Source organism: Exophiala spinifera, assembly GCF_000836115.1.
Source record: "Exophiala spinifera strain CBS 89968 unplaced genomic scaffold supercont1.1, whole genome shotgun sequence".
Lineage (NCBI taxonomy): Eukaryota > Fungi > Ascomycota > Eurotiomycetes > Chaetothyriales > Herpotrichiellaceae > Exophiala > Exophiala spinifera.
The window spans coordinates 1,494,296-1,513,803 of record NW_015622513.1 but is presented as its reverse complement, the minus strand read 5'-3'; the positions used below and the strand labels follow the sequence as shown (position 1 = coordinate 1,513,803).

The following is a 19,508-nucleotide window of genomic DNA, read 5'->3' as shown; positions in this document are numbered from 1 at the left end:
TGTGTCATTCGCTGCCGGCCCCTGGGCTGAGACCACCAACATCAGCATGTCTTCGGCCACGTGTACCTTATCCCTCCGTCCTCCGACATTTCAGTTAACAGTAACCCAGCCTGGAATGATTCGAGTGGAGAATGCTCGAATGCTCGAATACACCAAAAGAGGCAGGAAGGCTAGTCTAAGCGTTCGCTAAGCCGGCGGGCGGTCCGCGACTACTACGCAACGGAAGCTTTCTGTGCATTCCGAAAGCTTGCAAAATCTTAGTTCGATGTTCATCGCGGCTTTGTACGGTAACCCTAGCCAGCAGTGTCCTAGAAGATTTGCACGGCCTCACGGCGCCCCCTGCAGTCCTAACACAGAGTGGCCTCCGGTAGGGCCACTGTACGCCAAGACAGTGCCAAGGGACTCTCTAGGTCTAGACGGCCCGCCGCGACTCCACTTCCCGCGGCTGAGCACGCGGCGCTCGACATCCTGGTTGTACTGTATCTCTAAGGAGGCGGGCTGAAGGCTATCGGCCAAACATGATCGATACGAGCCAGATTGGAGGGTTCTGGCCCAGCATCGAGCCGCTTTAGCCATAATCGTGCTGTTGGACAAGGCGTCTACAACGCCTCCGTAACTGCAGCTAGTTCGCGGTGTGCTCTCCATGAGGAATTCGCTGCGGCACAATAGAATGGCAGCACAGATCCATAGGCCCTCCTCTAAGGCAACAAACGTGTCAAGTTGTGGGAGAAGGGCAGGCTGCGAGCTCAATCGACAATTTAAGCGTGCTTTATTTCGTTGTGTCTTGGGACATGATGCAGCCAATAGCGACTTTGCAGATTCACGTTTTCACTTGCTGGAGTGCCGAGCCTTTTCATGGTAAGGTTATCCATGCTGACTCTTTCGAAGATCTTCGGAAATTAGCCATCTGTGAGACACGAGCTTGGTACTCAGGCGTATTGTAGAGGAAATCTGAAATATGTGGAAAGTAAACGATCGCGCCTCAGGAGGTGTTTTGGTCGCACCAGCACGCACCACCTGTAATTCGAATCTAGCCGCCGACGAATACTGCGCACAGAACATTGGAACAATCCCTGGCAGCGCTGCAGATTGATGCCAAGTAGCAATGCAGGAGTAAGGGGGCATTCAATCGCTGAGCGTTGTAGAGTCCAAAAGATCAGCCGCATGGGATAGGTAGCGGCCCACGCGCACTCGCTGGTAGTTCCACCGGTGGCTCCGTTGGCGGTCTTTATCCCGTGTTAAAGAACGACTCAATTTTCATGGATACTCGGCTTGCCATGCTGCTGTCGACTTCTGCCGTTGGCTTAGAGGCTGTGTGCTTGGAGGCTGTGGGCTTGGTTTCGCATGCAAGGAACGACCTGCGATTCAATTCAGCGGGCAGAAGAAGCACCACCTACCCCGGTCCTCCCTCACTTCGGGGGTCGGGGCTGTGAAGCGGTTATGTTGTAGATATCAACGTTGAACACTTTCCATGGCCATTCACAATTCTGTAAGTGAAACTAGTGTGTGCCTGCTGATAGTAGCCGCATAACAGACCTGGCTCTGGGTCATACTCATACGTTCCAAACACATCAAGTGTTGACGCAAGCTCCAAGAAGCTCTTCTTGGGTGCCCGTGGCTGGCACCATTGTAGGCTGGCTGCCTGCCCCTTCGTATCTGGACCAGCATCACCATGCACGCAAGATTGTGGACCTTTGGTTTTCGTCCGCAGAAGCTGTGCTGGTCTGTCACCGAGTAGATATGCCACTGTCTCTCCAGATCTGTCTTCGCGACTGTTGTTCTTCAGTTAAAACAGTCGTCGGTAGTCACTAGTCCTGTATTATTCCCTCTATCAAATTAACTCGTCAGCCGAACCTGAACTTTTGTGTGACCTCGAAGATGGCAACGTCGCAGGTACCGCTCCCAACTACAACCTCCTCCCAGCAAGACCCGACAAGCAACGCCCGATCCCTCGGTATGTCATGGCCTCTGTTCATTGGCATCTCCGCAGTGGTCTTTTACGTACTCGGTGGTAGCCTCTACGGCGTATTCTGTGGACACGGGAACAATGATTACTACTGTACGTTCGAAGTCTGTGTCCCTGGAATCGTATTCCTCTGCCTTGGCGGAGTCTGCACCATCGCCTGGGTCATTCTGTTTGCTTCATATCTCAAGGGCTTGCGCAAGAACCCAGCTGGATCGATCAACCCGTCAAAGTCATCCAGCAAATGGCGTCCCCTCGGTTCGGGAATCGCAGCATTGGCCGCGTTCGTCATCGGCGGCGCTCTGATGGGTATCTTGCAAAACACCTACCATGATGGCGTGTTCATTGCTGGCTGCGCGTTCTTGGGCCTTGGGGTCCTCCTGGTCGTCATCTTCATTGTGTTGGCAATCGTATATGCGAATCCACCCAACCGCAACCCAGCAACACAAGGGACTTCGGGCCTTCATGCCTCAAGCCGAATCAAATACTGGGCTCTAGGGTTTGGAATTCTGTCCCTCATTCTTTACGGGGTCGGGGCCGGCCTTCTAGGCTACTTCTATAGTACAGTCTCCGGCGAAGTCGACAATTTGGATTACTATTCGAACGGAGGAGAATATAGTCGACAGGTCGGCGGATTCGTCTGCGTTGGGCTTGGAAGCATTTTCACATTCATGTGGTTGGTGCTTCTCGCTATTTCCTCATCCCGGAAACGATGTATACAGCCGGTTTACATCGTTGCTCAGAGTTCGATGGGCCACCCGAGGCCAGTACTATCAGGGGAAGAAGTGGAAAACCGACACACCCAACAAGATCAAGAGCTAGGGAGGTACTGCGGCATGTGTGGCAAGTTTGTGCAAACACCCTTCTGCCGTCGATGTGGAACGCCCCAAAATACTTTCTCGTCGGATGGTCGTACCCCACCATGAGGTGGCTGCGTCAAGATCCAGCTGGTACCATAAGAAATGCCACATGCACATCAGGACGAGCAGAATGCAACAAGAGTGGTACAGGTGATGTAGCAGAGAACCAATCATAGTGCACACTGAGGGGTGCGGCAACGACAACCAGCACATCGCACCTTTTGGTTCCGTAGCTGATAAATTCAGATGGCGAGAGGAGAGGCACACGTTCAGGATCTCCAGAAAGCACTGAAATATTCCCCTGAGAACGGATCCATTAGACTTCGGAGCCATGAGCCCTGCTGCCAACGCGTTCATTCTTCAAAATTCCATGTGATGCACTGATGGCTGCCCCGGGGAGGCACTTGTGGACTCTCTCAGGGTTGTGCCGAGGATGGTTTCACATAAAGAAGGACCCGTTCAGGCCCGCGTTACGAGCCCAACAGCTCAGAATCTGAATAAGTCGACAGGTGGAGTATGATCGTGAGAGAGACGTCAGCCATGTGGTTGTGACTTGTAGGTTCAGTCCGGTCGTCTGGAGCTACGCTTTTTTGTAACACCTTTCATCAGGCCCGGGCGCTAGCCCTGCAAAAGGACAAAGAGTGGATCTGTGGCTCGAGACAGAGCGGGGCCTTCCTGGGCACCGTCTACCATGCATGACCATGGACTTCCAGACTCGTCCGGTTTCGCACTGAGGCTGTACATACATATCGCGGACGGCCGATGCACAAATGTAGATGCCCACGGACCCCCCCCCCCCCCGGCACGATAAGCGAGTGATTGTGCCATTGGGTACGCGCGTATGCTCTACGGCCACTTCAATCTACGAGTTTACACTGTAAAGCGGAACGATTCGGGCTGGGCCGAGGGTTTCGTCCAAGGGCCAAAACTTTTCCTCACAAGCGACACACCCTTCTTCACCACAACGCACGCATCATGCAGGCCAGAACACAAGAAGACCGCTGATTCATTAGTTTACTCCGTACGAATACTACTACTGTACAGGATTCCATACCTACCTGGCTACGGAGTATATGAGGCTCCTCAGCATCACCAATAACGTGCCATACATGCCTCCTGTTGTGTCCTTCCACTTCCCATTGGCGAGCGACCCTACTCGCAATACCAACCCTCTACCCCAACTCGATCAAGGGAAAAGCATGCTCTACTAAATCGAAAGCACAGAAAGGGCGAAAGATGGAAAATTCTTCGTTTTCATAGTGGTCCAAAGTCAGGTACCAAGATCAGCACCACCGAGACCAGAAAGAAACACCTTTTTCGGGAACGCTCGGAGAATGCTCGTCTACCTAGAATGTAATACATCAAAACCCGGCTTTTCCATGGGTGGTCCTCAATCGTCATTCCGAATCCTGAACTGAATCCTCAACCGTCGCATGTTTTCTTCTCTGACTTGCTGGAGCCGATGAGGATGATGACGCCGATGCTTCAGCGATGTCTTCATTCTCGGCTCGTACGCCATTGACTTGTCCTTCGTGTTCATTGACTCCGGTGTCAAACCCCCAGGAAGGTAACGGTTGCGCCGGGAACACCGAACTGTGCGGATTACCGTTGGTCGAGGTTGACTCCGCACTACCACTTGTTTCAGCTCTTGATCCATTCGTGTTCCGGTTTTGTCCATTCACTTGTGTTTGCTGTTGAGAAGGTGCAAAGCTTCCCCATGTTGGCAGATTCAAGCCTGAAGCGTTGTCGAAGGGAATGTCGCCCGCCTGTGTAGGGGATGATACCGGATTTTCCTGAGCAGGTTCCTCTGCACGGCCACTGACTTGATCGCCGAGCATAGGTCGATCTGTCGCCGGTGCTTGAGTTCTATTCGTCTGCGGGATACCTGCTTGGTCAGATGCTGGAGTGGTTTGATTTGATATATTTTGATTCGATGAAGGGTTTGGGCCCCCAAGCATTGGTGCCTGAGGCGAGTTTGCAGCACTGAAAGGGTTTGGTTGCGCCCCAAATACACCCGGAAGGGGCCCTTGTCCATCAACGGCTATATCCAGTATTGGACGTAATGGCATCATAGACCAACCTTCTGGCAGGACAAGACCAGGAGGTAATCGGTCGCTTCCGGCAGTAAGGATCTCGTCTTCGCTACCGGGGTCAAGCCTAACTGCACGGTGCAAGTCAGGAACCCCGGAACTTGCACGGTTGCTGGTGTTCGCAGCCTGGGTGACATTGTTGCGATCAGTTGCCACTGGCCCCCTTAAAGCCCGTAGCCTTGCCAACTCCGCCTGCATCGACTGAAGAACGTTCAGTTCTGCAGTGTTTCGAGCCACTTGTATTGCTTCGCGCTGTATCTGCTGTGCCAATTCATCAATGCGAGCGTCAGTGGTTCTGGAAGTGCCTCCTTGACGCCTTCGACGGCCGCTTCCCCACCTGAGTCCAATCCCAGGTTGACGTTGAGCATTTGGGTCTGCATTGGCGTTCCTATCGCCGTTTTCTGGAGGTTGAGGGACGGCTGCTGCATCTGCAAGGTGCTGCTGAATGTCTTGCATGGCAGGGATGCCTCGCATAACACCGACTCCGATTCTCAGCGGACCAAACTGGTAGACACGCGGGCCTGCTCGGTCATGAGGCTGAGCTTGACCACCATTAGGTTGTGCAGCTCCGCCTTGTCCCGTACCTGTACCGCCGCCTTGGTTCGGTGCCACCACGTTGGATCTGCATGTGGGACATATCTGCTGCCTCTCAAGCCAACTTCTCAAGCAAGAAAAGTGCAAAATATGGCCACAGGGCAACTTTTTGGGTCGCATCCTTTCAGCCACGGGGTTTGGCCGTTGACCCTCCTGCGCAGCCTGGGGTTGGTACGGATGCATTTCTTCTCTGCATATTATGCAGACATCTTCTCGACCAATTTCGTCCGCGGTGGCATCTGGGTACCGAGCATTCATATCCCTCGTGGCTGTCCGGTATTTCATAAAGTCCGAGATTCTTTTCAAAAATGATCGCATCGTCAAGAAAACATCTCTGAGAATGTGTATCGGCAGGCCATAGAATACAAGAAGAATAAAGAAGAACGCCAGGTAGATGACAAGCTTGAAAAAGTCGGTGGCGAGGTTGAGATAGAACATGTATCGACCTTTGTCTTCCCACCCTTCCACCTCAATTTCATTCTCATCGACAGGCTGGCTGAGTGCTTCCTGCGTCACTTGCTCAAGTGTACGCTGGGTAGGGGTAGGCGACGTCGCATCAGGGTCTGTCGATGCGGGCTGTGGTGTTTGGGACGCTTGAAACTCCGACACCGCGGACTGGAGTCTGTCCTTCTTGATCTGTTCGATGCGCTGTCGCTTTTGTTCTCTCACAATGCCGATCTCGAGGAGGTTGATGGCGTAGCGGACTGCGGTGCTTATACTCGTGATCGACAAGACGGCGAACTCGAAGCCGAACATGACCATCATATCCGGGCGCGCCATCCTCATGACCTGTTTTACGATATATTCCAGCATGGTCAGATCGAAAGCGACGCCCAGCCCCAAACTCAGAGCAAGTCGGGTGTGGAAAAGTCGTGGGTTTCGGGGCGGTTGTTGCTCCAGCACTTCCACACGCCCTTCACCTATCCAGCCCCAAATCTTCCCAGTAAGAAGTGCAAAGAACATGGCCAGAAAGGACAGGCCGATCTCGCCTCTGAAGACGGTCATGGCCAAGCATGTTTCCGTCACTGCGAACCATGCTCTCTCGTATAATTGTTCCACCTCAATAGGTCGTAGATTCCCGTAGAGAAGCTTCTGGAGTCCAAGCAAGGAGGTACAAGCAACCACGAAGAGGAGGTTCGTCAGGATCATCAGATTAGCGGAAGACTGGGAGAGATAGACGGCGGCGGAATAGAAGTTGGGTCGCTGTGCGAGTGCCTTGAGAATAACACCGGCGGCCAGCGCAGCTGATGCCTGTCACGACACTTGGTTAGATAGCGATCGGTAGAATCAGGAGAGGATGCAATCTCACTCCAGCGTACGCGGTCCATCTCATCCTCATGCGTACCGGCATGATGGTGGTTTGGGGTACAAATACAAACGGAAACCCTGTCGCGAGATGATTATGGCGCTCGACTGACAGAGGCCATCATTCAGCGGGCAACTCTCTCCCCGTCGAAACCGCGAGAAGAGGGAGCTAGAGCAGAAGAAGTCCAGGGAGTGACAATCAAGACGCGAGTCAGATTTGCAGTCTTGCAGATGGAAAGTGATGGGTAAAGGTGTGGTACTTGGGAAGCCCAAAGGTGTTCACATCGTTCTTTTCTGTTATGTTCCTCCGCAGGCCGATTTGGAAACGGCCTGGTGCAACTCCAACTCCAGTGGCGTCACGCGAACATTGGAGGCGGCGACCAGATAGACTTTACTCTCTACTCCGAACCAAAGCTACGAAGGTATAAAGTGTACATGCATCATTATGCGGATGAATCCCTCCGTCTGATGTACACACAGTGGTCTTTGCACAATCTAACCGACATCGAGAGCTGCGCCTCTGTATCCGTACCGTATATCCAACCCCAACCAGCCCGTTGCGCTCAGCGATGGGTATATGTACCAGTCAGGCCCATGCGAAACACCCCTACGCCGTACTACTCCGTATACCAGTCCAAGCATGTCCCGCGTCCATGTGCGGACCTTTACCCTAACGCCATTTCAAAATGCTGCGAACTCACTATCGAACAACGAAACGAGGTTTAATACCCGTCACCCTCGCTCCATGGTCTTCCGTCACTCTCGGCTCTGATTCTGGCGTCGACGCCCCTCTGGAGAGCCCCTAAGCGCCGTTGTTCGAGATCAGCCTCGTACTCTCGTATTTTAGCAGCAAGCTTTTCATTCTTGCCATACTCGGGCACTTTTAGCTCGCCCGCCTCGATCTCCTGCAGTTTCCCATTGTGCCTATATTCTTCGATCTTGTCGGCTGCTTCTTGCCACTCCCTCAGCTCCGTCTCGGCTTGTTGCTTATAATATCGGATTTCGAACCATTTGTCGTACGTCTCGTCAGTCTCAAAGCAAACACCGAAGCCGTCACAGTAGCACGTCCGCTGGTTTGGACAAAAGGTGTTCTGATCTGTAAAAATGACCTGCCAGAGGTACTCGAAGATTCTCCCGCTCATCGTATCGCGGTGTTCCGACCGTAACAGCCAATCTCGAAAGTGTGAATATGTTTCCTTAGGGAGCTCCTGGATTTTATCTCGACTAAGCGCAAATTGTGAACAACAAGGCTGGGCAAGCACACCGGGGATTTCCTTGCCGGGGAACAATTCAGCCCACGCATCGGCCATCAGTGACTGCTCCAGCTTCTCCCGGTCAGGCTCAATCTGGCCTGGGTGGATCCATTCGGGACAGCCGGGCACCCAGTGGCACCGCATGTTCATATATCCTTGACGTTGAACTCTTTCGCTGCTGAGACGCTTGATCATCTCGCCCGCGTCGAAGTTTAATAGGTCGTCATTGTGCCACGCAAACTGGTGAGAGTGCATGAAGATGCTGACGTCTGGAAGATTGTCGTAGAAGTCGATGATGTAGGTCAAATAGTTCATCACTTCATGACCCTTATTCTTTGGTGGGTGCAAGGGAGCCTTGGGGTCGTCCGCAACATAAATCATCCTGTTGATGTTCGGACCCAGATCGACCGTGTCGAGCCAGCTCACGTTTTCCGCCTTCGTTCTGGCCATGACGAGATTGCGTGTGAAAGTCTTCGCGCCTGGCGACGGATTTCCAAAAGTGGCGGGTTCGTTGGATTTGGAGGGGGAGCCATCTTCTGGAGGATGAAAAGGTTGATAGTCCTCCGGTCGAGACCCTAGCTGGACTGGTTCCTGGACCGATTCACCGTCCGCATCGAAGAAATCTCCCAAACCAACCACTTGCGGAACCGTGCTGCGTAGTGATCGGATGGTAATGGCAGAACTGGTCGCCCGATAATAAATCAACAAGCTAAGGATAGTTGCCAGCGCAATAAACACCCCAACGCGCTTCCCCTGGATCATGGTCGAGGTATCTACAAGGTATAGAAATCCGTAGCAAAATCATTCGATGTCTCGACACGCAAAACTTCTCTCTGGTTCGGCTGTGGGAATGCGTCGGGCCCTGGCGGCGTGGGGAACAACAGCTTTCTCAAACGTTGAATCAATAGGCGCGAGTATTCAAGTGCTTTAGAGGTCCCTCGATGTTGAAGTCTTGACTTGCTGTTAGTGGTACTCGGTATTCGTGGAGGGACGATAGATCAGGACAGATGTCCGTGCGAAGGGAGCAGATTCGAGGATAAAAATGTCTCAATCAGCCCTCAGACTCCGCGTAGAATTGCGGAGGTTGCACGAGGCAGGAAAGAAGATCAAGAACAGCGGTTGCTTCTTAAGCCGACTCGCCTGACAGAAGTGCGTCCTCCAGAGACTCGAATCCATTCGTATTCCTGGACTCAAAAATCCTTCAGCACAAACTGCATCCCTGATCTTCGTAATCAGGTCTCAAAGGGAGACGCCCCACAGCTCCTGGTCGATGAAACAAGCCCACAAGCCAGCCTGGGGCTGAGGCCCAAAAGGATGACGAGTTCAGCTTCTGTTAGGGTCGCGTCGTCAGCCGGATCTACAGCCTGACGTGGATGTTTATTTTGCATGCCAAGACACGTAAAGACACTATACCAAATTAGTCAAGGCGCATCTGTCTCGGTACGTTCAGGCTCGTAATCGTGAATCAGGGTGCGAGGGGACCGAATACGAGCCCTACTGTACACCTTCAAGACCCTGCTTAGTACTGTACCTTTACAAGTAGATATATATCTAGTCTAGCCGCTTCCTTATCCCCCGCACGAAACTAAAAGATTCCACTCTTTGCGGCGACTCTCCCACTCCAGTGAGGATATCTTCCCACGTTGCCATCCTCCAAGGGTCGGGCTCGGCAGTGCTGAGCTTCCTAGCACAAGTACGACAGAAAGTCGAATCAAGCACAGAAATGTGAAATGGCCACGGCACCGGCCTCGCTGGGCCTCCAGATCCCGCCGTCCTCCTCGACGGTTGACGTGTATATCATCGACAATGGGGTTCGAATGTGGGGTTTTGCAGGCTCCTCGATGATGGACCCTGTTCTCCCAGGCTTCGAGAAAGGAGACGAAGTACCATCGTATAGTTTTCTCATCCGCCACAAACAGCCTGAAGCCAACCTGTTGTTCGACCTCAGCCTTCGTCGGGACTGGCAGTCGGCTTTTCCACCGGCTTTTGTGAAAGGTGTGCAGAGAATGGGGCTGGAGGCCCGCGTCGGGAAGGATATCGCCGAACTGCTGCTTGACAACTCCGTGGATCTCGCTGACATCGAAGCCATTATTTTGAGCCATCACCACTTCGACCACACTGGAGACTTAACTAAATTTCCGTCCTCAACGGATGTTCTCGTCGGACCCGGTTATGTGAAGGCTTTCCTGCCCGGCTGGCCCGCGAACCGCAAACAATATGAGACCACCTCTGACCTTTATGAGAGCCGTCGGACAATCGAGCTGGACTTCACACCCAGTAACCCGAAGGCGCTATCGTTTGGTGGCTTTATGGCACATGACTATTTCTCGGACGGCAGCTTCTATGTCCTCTCAACCCCCGGTCATACCATCGGACACCTTTCAGCACTTGCTCGCACGACGTCCGAGGACGGCAAGTCGACGTTTATATTCATGGGTGGCGATATTGCTCACACTCATGCCGTCTTCAGGCCTTCTTCGAAGCATCCCCTGCCGGCCGCAATTCCCACCCCAAATGGTCGACCATTCACGTCGACCACATGTCCTACCGAATTCCTTGCCTAACTGCATCACCTATATTCCCAGCCAGGTGGCCAGGCCCTGTCGCGAACAGCGCCATTCAGTCGAGTTGCCGGTCCAGAGCATGATCTCGGGGAGTCACAGCAAAGTGCAAACAAGCTGGCTGATTTTGACGGCGAGAGAGACATTTTGACGGTCCTGGCACATGATGCCAGCCTGCAAGATGTTCTCGACTTCTTCCCCCGGAAAGCGAATGGTTGGAGGGAGAAGGGATGGAAGCGAGAGGGCCACTGGCGATGGTTAGCGCCTTGTCTGGGGAAATCCGAACTATCCAAGCTCTGAGACGTCAAGAACTCAAGTCATAAATCTCTCGCGGCGTTCTCCACGGTCATCTGTCCTAATTCTATGGTAGATGAAAGAGCACAGACGTGGTTCTTAGCAGAATACTGCCATATACCCCCGAGGTAGTCGTTCTGCTCACAGTCCTGTGACCTTGAAACATTGTTCGAGGTCGTTCTTGACAGCGATTAAACCTTGAGCGCCGAGACCAACAACGGCAACCCCAGGCGTCTGAAGATTCGGCATTGCCTGTTAGGGACAAGGAGCAGGGTCGTCCTATGTTTAAAAAAAAAACAGACGGTGTATGTGTATATGGGATCCAGCATATGCTGGGTGTGTGTCAAGCGCTCAGGTCGCACCAATGAAATCCCATTCGCACTCGTCCCCTGTAACAGGTATTAGGGCGCCATGCAATCAACTCCTTTCACTAGACGAAGCATAGGTGTATGACTGTCCACGCCGGGAAAGGGAGAGACGAGCTCCTCATCAGCATTTTGTTCAGTATTGGTCTCCCCAAGGCTGAGTGAATTGAAGAAGCGGAAAGTATCATTGGGGTAGATACCTCTTTCTGGTGCGTCAATCCTTTCTCGCCTTGAACGCCGTTCAGTACCAATCGTATCGAGCAGAAACGGTGGCAGACACGGCCGCAATCATGACAAAGTCCTAACCCCCTCTCAAAAACCAGTCTTACACAGGACAAGCACATTCTCCCGGGCTTCCGGTGCTGGTCAGTCGACCTCGGGGCATGTGAATCACCTCTTTTTGCGTCTGGTTCACTTCTAGTCCCCACCGCCACCGCTCCTGTCCTGACAACCACGGACAGGTTTCATGTGCACTCAATCGCGCCAATATGGCGACCCGGGGATAGCAGCACGACCGGCGAGTCGCCGAGATAGACCGACCCCATACCAACTATTTGAGGCTAGCTCCTTGACGAATTCGGCATGCATGCAGTACGGTGTACACCGGGAGCAAATCCGCCCTACTTGCACTATAATACTCTGAGTATTCCATGCGGCCATCGAGCTGCGTCGCGCCAACTACAGCCATCAGATTTCTTTTCGATCCGTGCAAAAGTATACGAAATTCTACAAAGGCCCACTTAGTTGCGTGCGCTGTGACGGTCTTGCCGGCACTTGAAATTCGCCATGTCTTTCGGGACACTGTACGGTTTCGAGGTGAGTTAGTTGTCCGACGTCGTGAAGAAACACTGTATCGCTTTCCGGCCGTAGCAGCACAGGCTCATAGATTTACGCTCGCTAACTAGGGGAACTCGCGTTCTACGGTGCTCCTCGTTCTTGCTAAAAACGCCAATCTCGACATCGAATTCGTTGAAGTTCGGCCTCCGAAAGTCGATGCCGCGTACCTCAAACTCAACCCTCTTGGACGGGTTCCTACTTTCGTCGGGCGTGATGGTTTTGTTCTCACAGAGGTAATGGCGATAGCAATTTATTGTAGGTGGACGCTGATTCGACATCTTTTCCCGTTACAGGAGAGTCGATGATGCCCAGGACTTGTACTGCGACGTTTAAAGGGGGCCTTGCTGATGAATCATGATGATTTAGTTGCTTCGCAGTCTCGAGATACAACGCTTTTCGGAAATGGCCAAAAAGACTTTGCCACCGTTGTTAAGTGGATGTCTTTCGCAAACACAGAAGTCCTCCCTAAACTCGGCGGCTGGTTTCGCCCCTTGATCGGACAAGACCCTTACGATGAATGTCGAATGAATGCGTCCAAAGCTGAAGCTCTTGAAGCTCTGCAAATTATGGAGGAGCATCTTTCACACCACCCCTTTCTCGCAGGAGAGTCAACTACGTTGGCGGACCTTTTTGCTGCTTCGTTGGTGTCGCGCGGCTTTGCGTACGTTCTCGACAGGGAATGGCGCTCGACACACCCCAGCATTACTCGTTGGTACGAAACGGTCACGAGCCATCCCAGGTGGAGATCAGTTGTCCACACCGTGGTAATGATCGACGCCGCTCTCAACGCTCCGTAACAAATCAAACTGCCTAATGTTACGGACGAAAATTGAATTGGAGCGTCATCGTTCGCTTCCACGGCAGGGGGAAGTGAGCGACTCTGGTTCAGTGGCGCACGGCCTCAGAGCTGTGAAAGTTGTCTGGAGACTTCATCGTTGGTATAACGTGCGGCCATTGCAAATCCGGGTGATTTGCTTCTGGACCATGCTCTCGGCTGCCGGAGCGGCCGCAGCAACACAGGTAAAATATCGCAGTATTCTTGGGTGACTTTAAATGTACTTTGTTTCGTGATTGGACAAGGCAATACTCGGAGAGTGGTGGCATACAGTCGATTATGGATCTCTGGCTCTTTGACAAAATCCTCACGAAAGTGCGGTAAAGGGTGATGTCGAGAAAAGGTACGTAGGGACCGGAGTTGTCGAAGGCCATTTATCCGCAGGTCGACTGATAAGCTCCCTGATGACGGAAAGAACCGTCTAGCCTGCTGGCGTAGAGCAGAGCCTGTGGTCGAATTATACTTGGTGCTTTTCACCTTCGATGAAATTATCCCTTAGGCGGTCCAAAGTACTCAGTAGTGCTGTCGACGTGTTCAAAAATCATCCAACATACCGGTGGAAAACTCGTCAGCAAACACCTGTAGTGTTCTGGTGTTGAAACAACTCTGAATCGCCAGGGAATAAGAAATTGAGGTGGAAGGGTGATTGCTCGGGGTAAATCATCTCAGAGTCCGTGGGGCCTGGCACTGTGCTTGTCCACCCTGGTTGTCATGCTAACCATTGAGAGTCACCACCGGTGTCATCAAGTTAATCAAATCGCCGGTCGCCGACCAAGAATGTTTGAAGCTGTTGTTTGAAATTGTATCGAGATGATGACTTGGGATCCGTTGCCGTCCGCGTATCGGCTTCGCCGGTGGACGTGAGCGCTTTCCACCCTTCGACTCATTCTCAGACACTCGGGTTGTTCAGGGGACGTCAAGGAATAGAATTGAAGCGGTCGCGATTTTTGCTGTCGAGAAATGAAGTATGTATTCGTGAGCGCAGGGCATTTGAAATCTCCCGTTCGAGATGTATTTCCACGACAGTGGGACACACCGTCTGCGCCGTCGACCAGCCTCGTGACATCCGTCTCCGATCTCAAGCCATACCTTTTTTTGGGCTTGAGTGAACCCATCAAGACGTTCTTGAGGCCAGTCAGGACGTTTGCTCGCCCGAGATGCACGTAAAGGGAGCGACATCATCTACGACCCAAGACCCACTTTCCGGTTGTCCTGCTATTGGTCGAACCGAGGCCGTTACGGGCGACGACCACCGGCAAACGGTAAAGATACCACGGCCGGCCGAAGAAATGATCATGTCATGCAACATTCTGCCGGACTCCGTCAAGCCTCGGGTGGAATGTTGGCCGCGGCCGGTGGCGGCGAGGATGACTCAAGCTACAATGGGACGTCGGTAGGGAAAGCTGAAATATTGAGATAGACGCAAAGTCACGACAACATGGATCGGCGGCCTCCCGCGGCTGGAGGTGGACGTCTACAGCTGTGTACACGGAACCGTAGTTCTGCGCCACCGGCCATCCACCGTAGATTTCTTGTAAGCGGGAATCGTCGCCGCCCATTGTTGCTGGCGTACCGCACCAGAGTACACGCCGGATGAGCCTTCTCCCGCTGGATTTTGGAGCGACGGCGAGAAACCCCTGGCCACCACCAACGTTGCAGATCGACGGGGGGCCCGCAATATAATAGTCCGAACACTGGACAGCCTCATCTGACAAGCGGGGTCAGGTGGAAGTACGTACGGGTAGCGTTGACAGATTGTCAGGTACATCGACTTATTAGACCCTGTCAAAACGCACCCACATTAATTGTGTGGTATGAGACCTCATTCCGCCATACTAGATACCGGGGGCAAGTGTAGGTATCTTTCCTTGAATATCGGGCAGACAAGAACTAGTGTTTGACTCTTTCTTCCAAGTATTATTATCAACGGTCTCAGATACAGCGCTGACCATGCATGCCCAGCTCTCCTCCAGGCGCGCCTTATCCAATCCTCAGGCTCGTGAAACTACCACTTCCAACACTTCCGCCGCCATTGGCCTCATAATGGAGGGTTTGCCCATTTTCCGACGAACTGAATATTCTCTGTCCGTTCGCAGGCAACTTTAAGTCTTTCTCAGGGGTTGCTACAGTTGGTGGTCGACGCCCAGCGCCTGCTGGCCACTTCTCAGCGTTGCTCTGGTCGTCGTCGACGATCACCACCATCCACACCCCAATCTGATTCTGATGACCAACAAGGGGCGTGCAATGAATCCATTTGTTTTTACCGTGTTCGTCACCACGACTGATCCACCGCACTTTCGCGGTCACTCCTCGACCTTCCGCAAACGCGAGTGTAAGCTCTTCACGAACGCGATTCGAACCTCCGATCTTGTTAAGAAAGGGAGATTGCAAGACACCCGGTAAACGTTGGGCAGGGCTAGCAAAAACGATTCGAAGCGAAGGGTACGGTCTGACGAGCAGATACTATGGGAGGATCAGTCTGGCTCCTTCGGGAACATTGGGGCTTGACTCACATTTTGGTACACACCACTGAGCCGGCCATTCACACTCCCAGCTAGAGGTGTCGTTGTGTTGGGGTCCTGTGGTACAAGCCGAGGCTGGTGCGAGCTGACACTTTCAATGTCCTCTTCGGCGACTTCACGATGCATCTTCCCGCCATGGCGCCTGATGATGTTCAACTCGCCCTGGTTTAACATCTCGCTCAATTCTCGAAGCTCGTCGTTCTTTTCAGGGTTTGGCTGCTCTGGCGCCGGGGGGTCTTCGTTTCGAGCTCGCAAGTCCATTAGTTTCTGTAATGAGTCCATGCCCGAGCAAGTCTTGACCAGTCCGCTGACGTCCACCTGTGCTCCAATGTGATAGCGGATCACCCCACGACTGTCGGCTAGCGGTGCAACCATGAGCAAGTTCACGAATGGTGAACCATCGCGACGACTGGGATTGTCAGTCAGGGCGCATTTTCTCACACTGCAATTCAACTTACTAATTCAACAAGACTTCCTGATGCTGCCTGCCCGCTTTGACTGCTTCACGTAGTCTGCGAACACTGTGCGGATTGGTCATAGGCCCCTGGAGGAATCTGCAATTTCGACCCAGGACGTATCCTATGCCGTATTGCGTCGTCCGGTTGAATTCATCCGAGGCGAAGACGATGGGATTATCTGACCGCGAGGGATCTGTCAAACAGAAGACTTCCGCAAGCCCATCCGAAGCGTCCCTTAGATGCGGCGACAAAGCCCCCGTGATCCTCGCTGTAATACTGGCACTAACGATCTGAATGTACTGGTGCGTGATGAAGGCCGGTAGTTCCTCCGTCACCAGCACATCAAAAGCCCGACGTGCCCTGTCTTCCAACGCCAGATTTATTGTAGGTTTGACCGGCTTCTGGGTGAAGTCATGTCCTTCAACGGGATCCAGCCCTTCGCAGATCGCATTGGCATAGTGAATGGCTCGGAGGGATTTGAGGGAATCGAGGTAGTGGACGAGGATGGGCACCGATTGCGGCCTGTGGGCACCCAGGAACGAGGTAAACTTGAGGAGTAATGTTGGGTCTGCGAAAATGACTTGTAGATGGCTCTTGGAAAACAGGGCTTGGGTTTGGTCTTCTAGGGAGAACGTGTCGCCTGGTTCTGCAGCCGGCGCAGACACCAGGTCGAACGAGGCTGGATCGTCCTCAATCACTGGATCATATGAATCACCATTCTCTATCTCTCCTATCGCTTGTAGTTTTGGCAACTCTTTCTCACTCTCCCCCACACCGTTCACTCTCGAATTCGCAGCTGACGGTATTGCGTCTTCGTCTTCTTGCTGTCGCAGGAGGGCATCGGTGGAGTAGTTGACGGGAGGATCACTGCTCACTGAGGCCGGGGGCTGGGCCTGCAGAGGAGGATGTTGACTGGCATCGTGATTGTGCAGAGAAGGACCAGAAACCCCCGGGTCGGCCGTGGCCATGGTCGTCACAAGTCGAGACGCCCTGTCACTGTATGGTCCGTACGGCGCAGGTGCTTCTGATATCAGTGGCTTTGATCGACACCCAGCAAGACAGTCGGGACGAATAGGTTTGCGTTGTTAGGCGCATTCGACCGTGTCAAATGCCGGCGGTGGTGGACACAAACGGGGAGAAGATGGAACAGGAGGAATAGGCGCGATCGGCGAATCCACCAGCATGATACAATCAATACAATCAATACTGTCGCCAGTAGGGATCACACGAGTGCCAGGGCCAGACACTGGGTGAGCTGGTTGGGGTTCCGTAACTTCGGAGGCCTCTGATCGCGGCGCTCAAGGGCGGACGGCCAAAGACCAAGGTGAAGCTCACCTCAATTATCACCTGGGGCCCCGGTAGATGATGTGCCACATCCAGCTGAATGGCGGGCGCCATCGCTGCAGGCTGCAGGTACCGGCACCAATGCCAAATTAACTAGTGTCTCGAAGAGCTTAGCGCCGGTTGGACTCGTCCCACGTTAATCTACTTGATTTCTTTAATGCTACGGAGTATGCTAGAAGAATATAGTCTACTATTGTTTTTTTACTTAGTTATGTTAATTATTTATAGTAATACCTTATTGCTAATTTTTCCGAGTCTTTTGCAAACTGCGCATTCAACGTACCCCGCATTCCAGCCCTGTCGCACCGTTCTCGAGTTTCTCGTGCCGGGCTGGGTCGAGTCTTCAGATTCACCCATGTGTACCACCTGAAGTCTATTTAACCATGATTCTTTGGAAGCCTTCTTCGCTAAGCCCATTGCTGTACCGCTAAACCGGATGTTTGCTTTTCGAACTTTGGCTTTAATACAGAGCCGCACCTTCAAGTGAGTGCCAGTCTCTATTGAACGGCATCGTCCGAAGGACCGTTTTCCGTTCCAAAGCCTCCTGTACTCTATTCCATATCAGGATAGAACCATAATCGCATGCTGGTCCTAACCATACAAACTGTTCCAGTATCGGCTTGATGCTCTCCCATGACCTGCAGTAGAGCGCTGCGAAAGGCTGAGATTTCGCGCCCCGAGCATGCAGCAGCTCTAGTTCGATCAACTCACCGACGAACCACGAAACCATGGCCTCGTTGGACGTTCCCGTGGAGATCAGAGCCCCGACAAAACAGGCCCAGGTGATCAAATCCCTGCAGAGCTCAAGACCGGGGAAGTGCCGCCACGTGGTCAGCATCAACTTTAGCTGAGAGGCGATAGTTTCGTGGGGCTCAACATACGCTGTTGGAAATGTCACCCCCAGCCCAAAAGCTAGCAAAACACTTTGTACAATGGCGGTTACTTGATTTGATAATCTTCTGCTGGACTGCGCGCGCGAACGTGGGAACTCTGCGATTGTGGACAGGAGGCGGTGCTGCACTGAGTTGCGGTGTACAGCTAGGCGAGCCAAGTCCAGCGTCTTGTCATTGTCACAGTACCGGGTGATCAGACTAGTGAGTTGCCGCATGTCGAACAAGACCTGGAGGACAGATCCACTGAGCCCAAGATGTATCAAGCTCTGGATACCCACGGTCGACTCCTCCCGAACATGACCCCCTTGACGAAAGTTCGAGGACACAACTTCCCCAAGGAGTGCGAGCTCGTAGAGGTGGCCCAATGGGAACTGAGGCGGCTGAAGGTGCATGGTAGAGCTCAGGATATCGGTGTACTGCATCAAAGAGCCCAAGCCTGGCATGTTTAGTTTGTCAAGACCACCGCGCAATTTGATGAAATTGACCAAAGCGGCACCGTGACTGGGGACAAACGGCAGTCTGGTGTACACGTCTATTGATTGAAGGTCTCTTAGGGGAGGGGAAAATCCTTCAATCGAAAACCTGCTGGCGACAGTGGCAGAATCCACTTGCGGATGCAAGGATAGTATCGCTAGCAACACTGCATCGCGAGTGGCTCTCGCTGGAGTGGAAAGCTCGGCCGTCAAGCCCTGGATGAGAAGGTCACCATGCTTCAGGATGCCGCGAGCTCTGGTCACAGTCCGGCTCCGGATGTTCAAATGCAGTGATGCGGCCCACAGGAAGGCATGTATCAAGAGGGGCTCCTCGGCTATGTGAGCAACCCAGGAATTGGCAACGAATGGGCTGTCCGCAGGGTCCGCCCCCGGGTCAAACTCAGGCCAAAAGACTTTTGTAGCATAATGGAAAAGCTTCTGGGAAATAGGTTCTTCCAGGTGCTCGGAAACGAGATGCCATGTTCCCAACCGATACAATCCCAGAGATGGATCAGGCTGTTTCCAATGACCGCGTCGCCTAGCATCCTTTTTGACAACTGCGAGGCTTTCTACCGGCGAATCTCGTCTAGAACTCCCGCCAGATTGGAAGTTTTGTGTTGCTTCTAAGCTTTCCTCCTTCGTCTTTCTCCTCTTCATGCGGACATATTGGTTGATGTGACGATTTATAGCCACCCTAGTAGGGTAATCTCGGCGGGTGCCTGGGACGAACAAGATTCCAAGAGAGGATGATGTGCTTTCTGCTGTGGTGCTGGGAGGGTCGGTTTGGTTGTCCATAGCGTAGGTTGATTGTGGACTTGTCGAAGACCAGCTAGCAGGAGAGGTCATGCGACGAGGCGTCTT

The 19,508-nt window shown here is 52.9% G+C and overlaps 7 protein-coding genes across 7 annotated transcripts; 3 read left to right on the top strand and 4 right to left on the bottom strand.

Annotated features, from left to right (window-relative positions):
• Window positions 1–1,956: 1,956 nt before the first annotated feature.
• PV08_00569 (uncharacterized protein) lies at window positions 1,957–2,889 on the top strand (the record flags this gene model as incomplete). Its single annotated transcript, XM_016374934.1, has 1 exon — window positions 1,957–2,889. One exon carries the CDS (start codon window positions 1,957–1,959, stop codon window positions 2,887–2,889), a length of 933 nt encoding a protein of 310 aa, XP_016240210.1.
• Window positions 2,890–4,220: 1,331 nt separating this feature from the next.
• PV08_00568 (uncharacterized protein) lies at window positions 4,221–6,858 on the bottom strand (the record flags this gene model as incomplete). Its single annotated transcript, XM_016374933.1, has 2 exons — window positions 4,221–6,758; window positions 6,817–6,858. 2 exons carry the CDS (start codon window positions 6,856–6,858, stop codon window positions 4,221–4,223), a joined length of 2,580 nt encoding a protein of 859 aa, XP_016240209.1.
• A 676-nt stretch (window positions 6,859–7,534) lies between these two features.
• On the bottom strand, window positions 7,535–8,827 carry PV08_00567 (uncharacterized protein; the record flags this gene model as incomplete). Its single annotated transcript, XM_016374932.1, has 1 exon — window positions 7,535–8,827. The coding sequence occupies one exon, from the start codon at window positions 8,825–8,827 to the stop codon at window positions 7,535–7,537; it is 1,293 nt and encodes a 430-aa protein (XP_016240208.1).
• Window positions 8,828–9,795: 968 nt separating this feature from the next.
• PV08_00566 (uncharacterized protein) lies at window positions 9,796–10,926 on the top strand (the record flags this gene model as incomplete). The annotated part of the gene is made up of 2 exons (XM_016374931.1): window positions 9,796–10,606; window positions 10,655–10,926. 2 exons carry the CDS (start codon window positions 9,796–9,798, stop codon window positions 10,924–10,926), a joined length of 1,083 nt encoding a protein of 360 aa, XP_016240207.1.
• Window positions 10,927–12,071: 1,145 nt separating this feature from the next.
• On the top strand, window positions 12,072–12,919 carry PV08_00565 (uncharacterized protein; the record flags this gene model as incomplete). The annotated part of the gene is made up of 3 exons (XM_016374930.1): window positions 12,072–12,101; window positions 12,191–12,377; window positions 12,489–12,919. The coding sequence occupies 3 exons, from the start codon at window positions 12,072–12,074 to the stop codon at window positions 12,917–12,919; spliced, it is 648 nt and encodes a 215-aa protein (XP_016240206.1).
• Window positions 12,920–14,937: 2,018 nt separating this feature from the next.
• PV08_00564 (uncharacterized protein) lies at window positions 14,938–16,905 on the bottom strand (the record flags this gene model as incomplete). The annotated part of the gene is made up of 3 exons (XM_016374929.1): window positions 14,938–15,420; window positions 15,471–15,888; window positions 15,938–16,905. 3 exons carry the CDS (start codon window positions 16,903–16,905, stop codon window positions 14,938–14,940), a joined length of 1,869 nt encoding a protein of 622 aa, XP_016240205.1.
• Window positions 16,906–17,741: 836 nt separating this feature from the next.
• Window positions 17,742–19,442, bottom strand: PV08_00563 (uncharacterized protein; the record flags this gene model as incomplete). Its single annotated transcript, XM_016374928.1, has 1 exon — window positions 17,742–19,442. The coding sequence occupies one exon, from the start codon at window positions 19,440–19,442 to the stop codon at window positions 17,742–17,744; it is 1,701 nt and encodes a 566-aa protein (XP_016240204.1).
• Window positions 19,443–19,508: the final 66 nt, after the last annotated feature.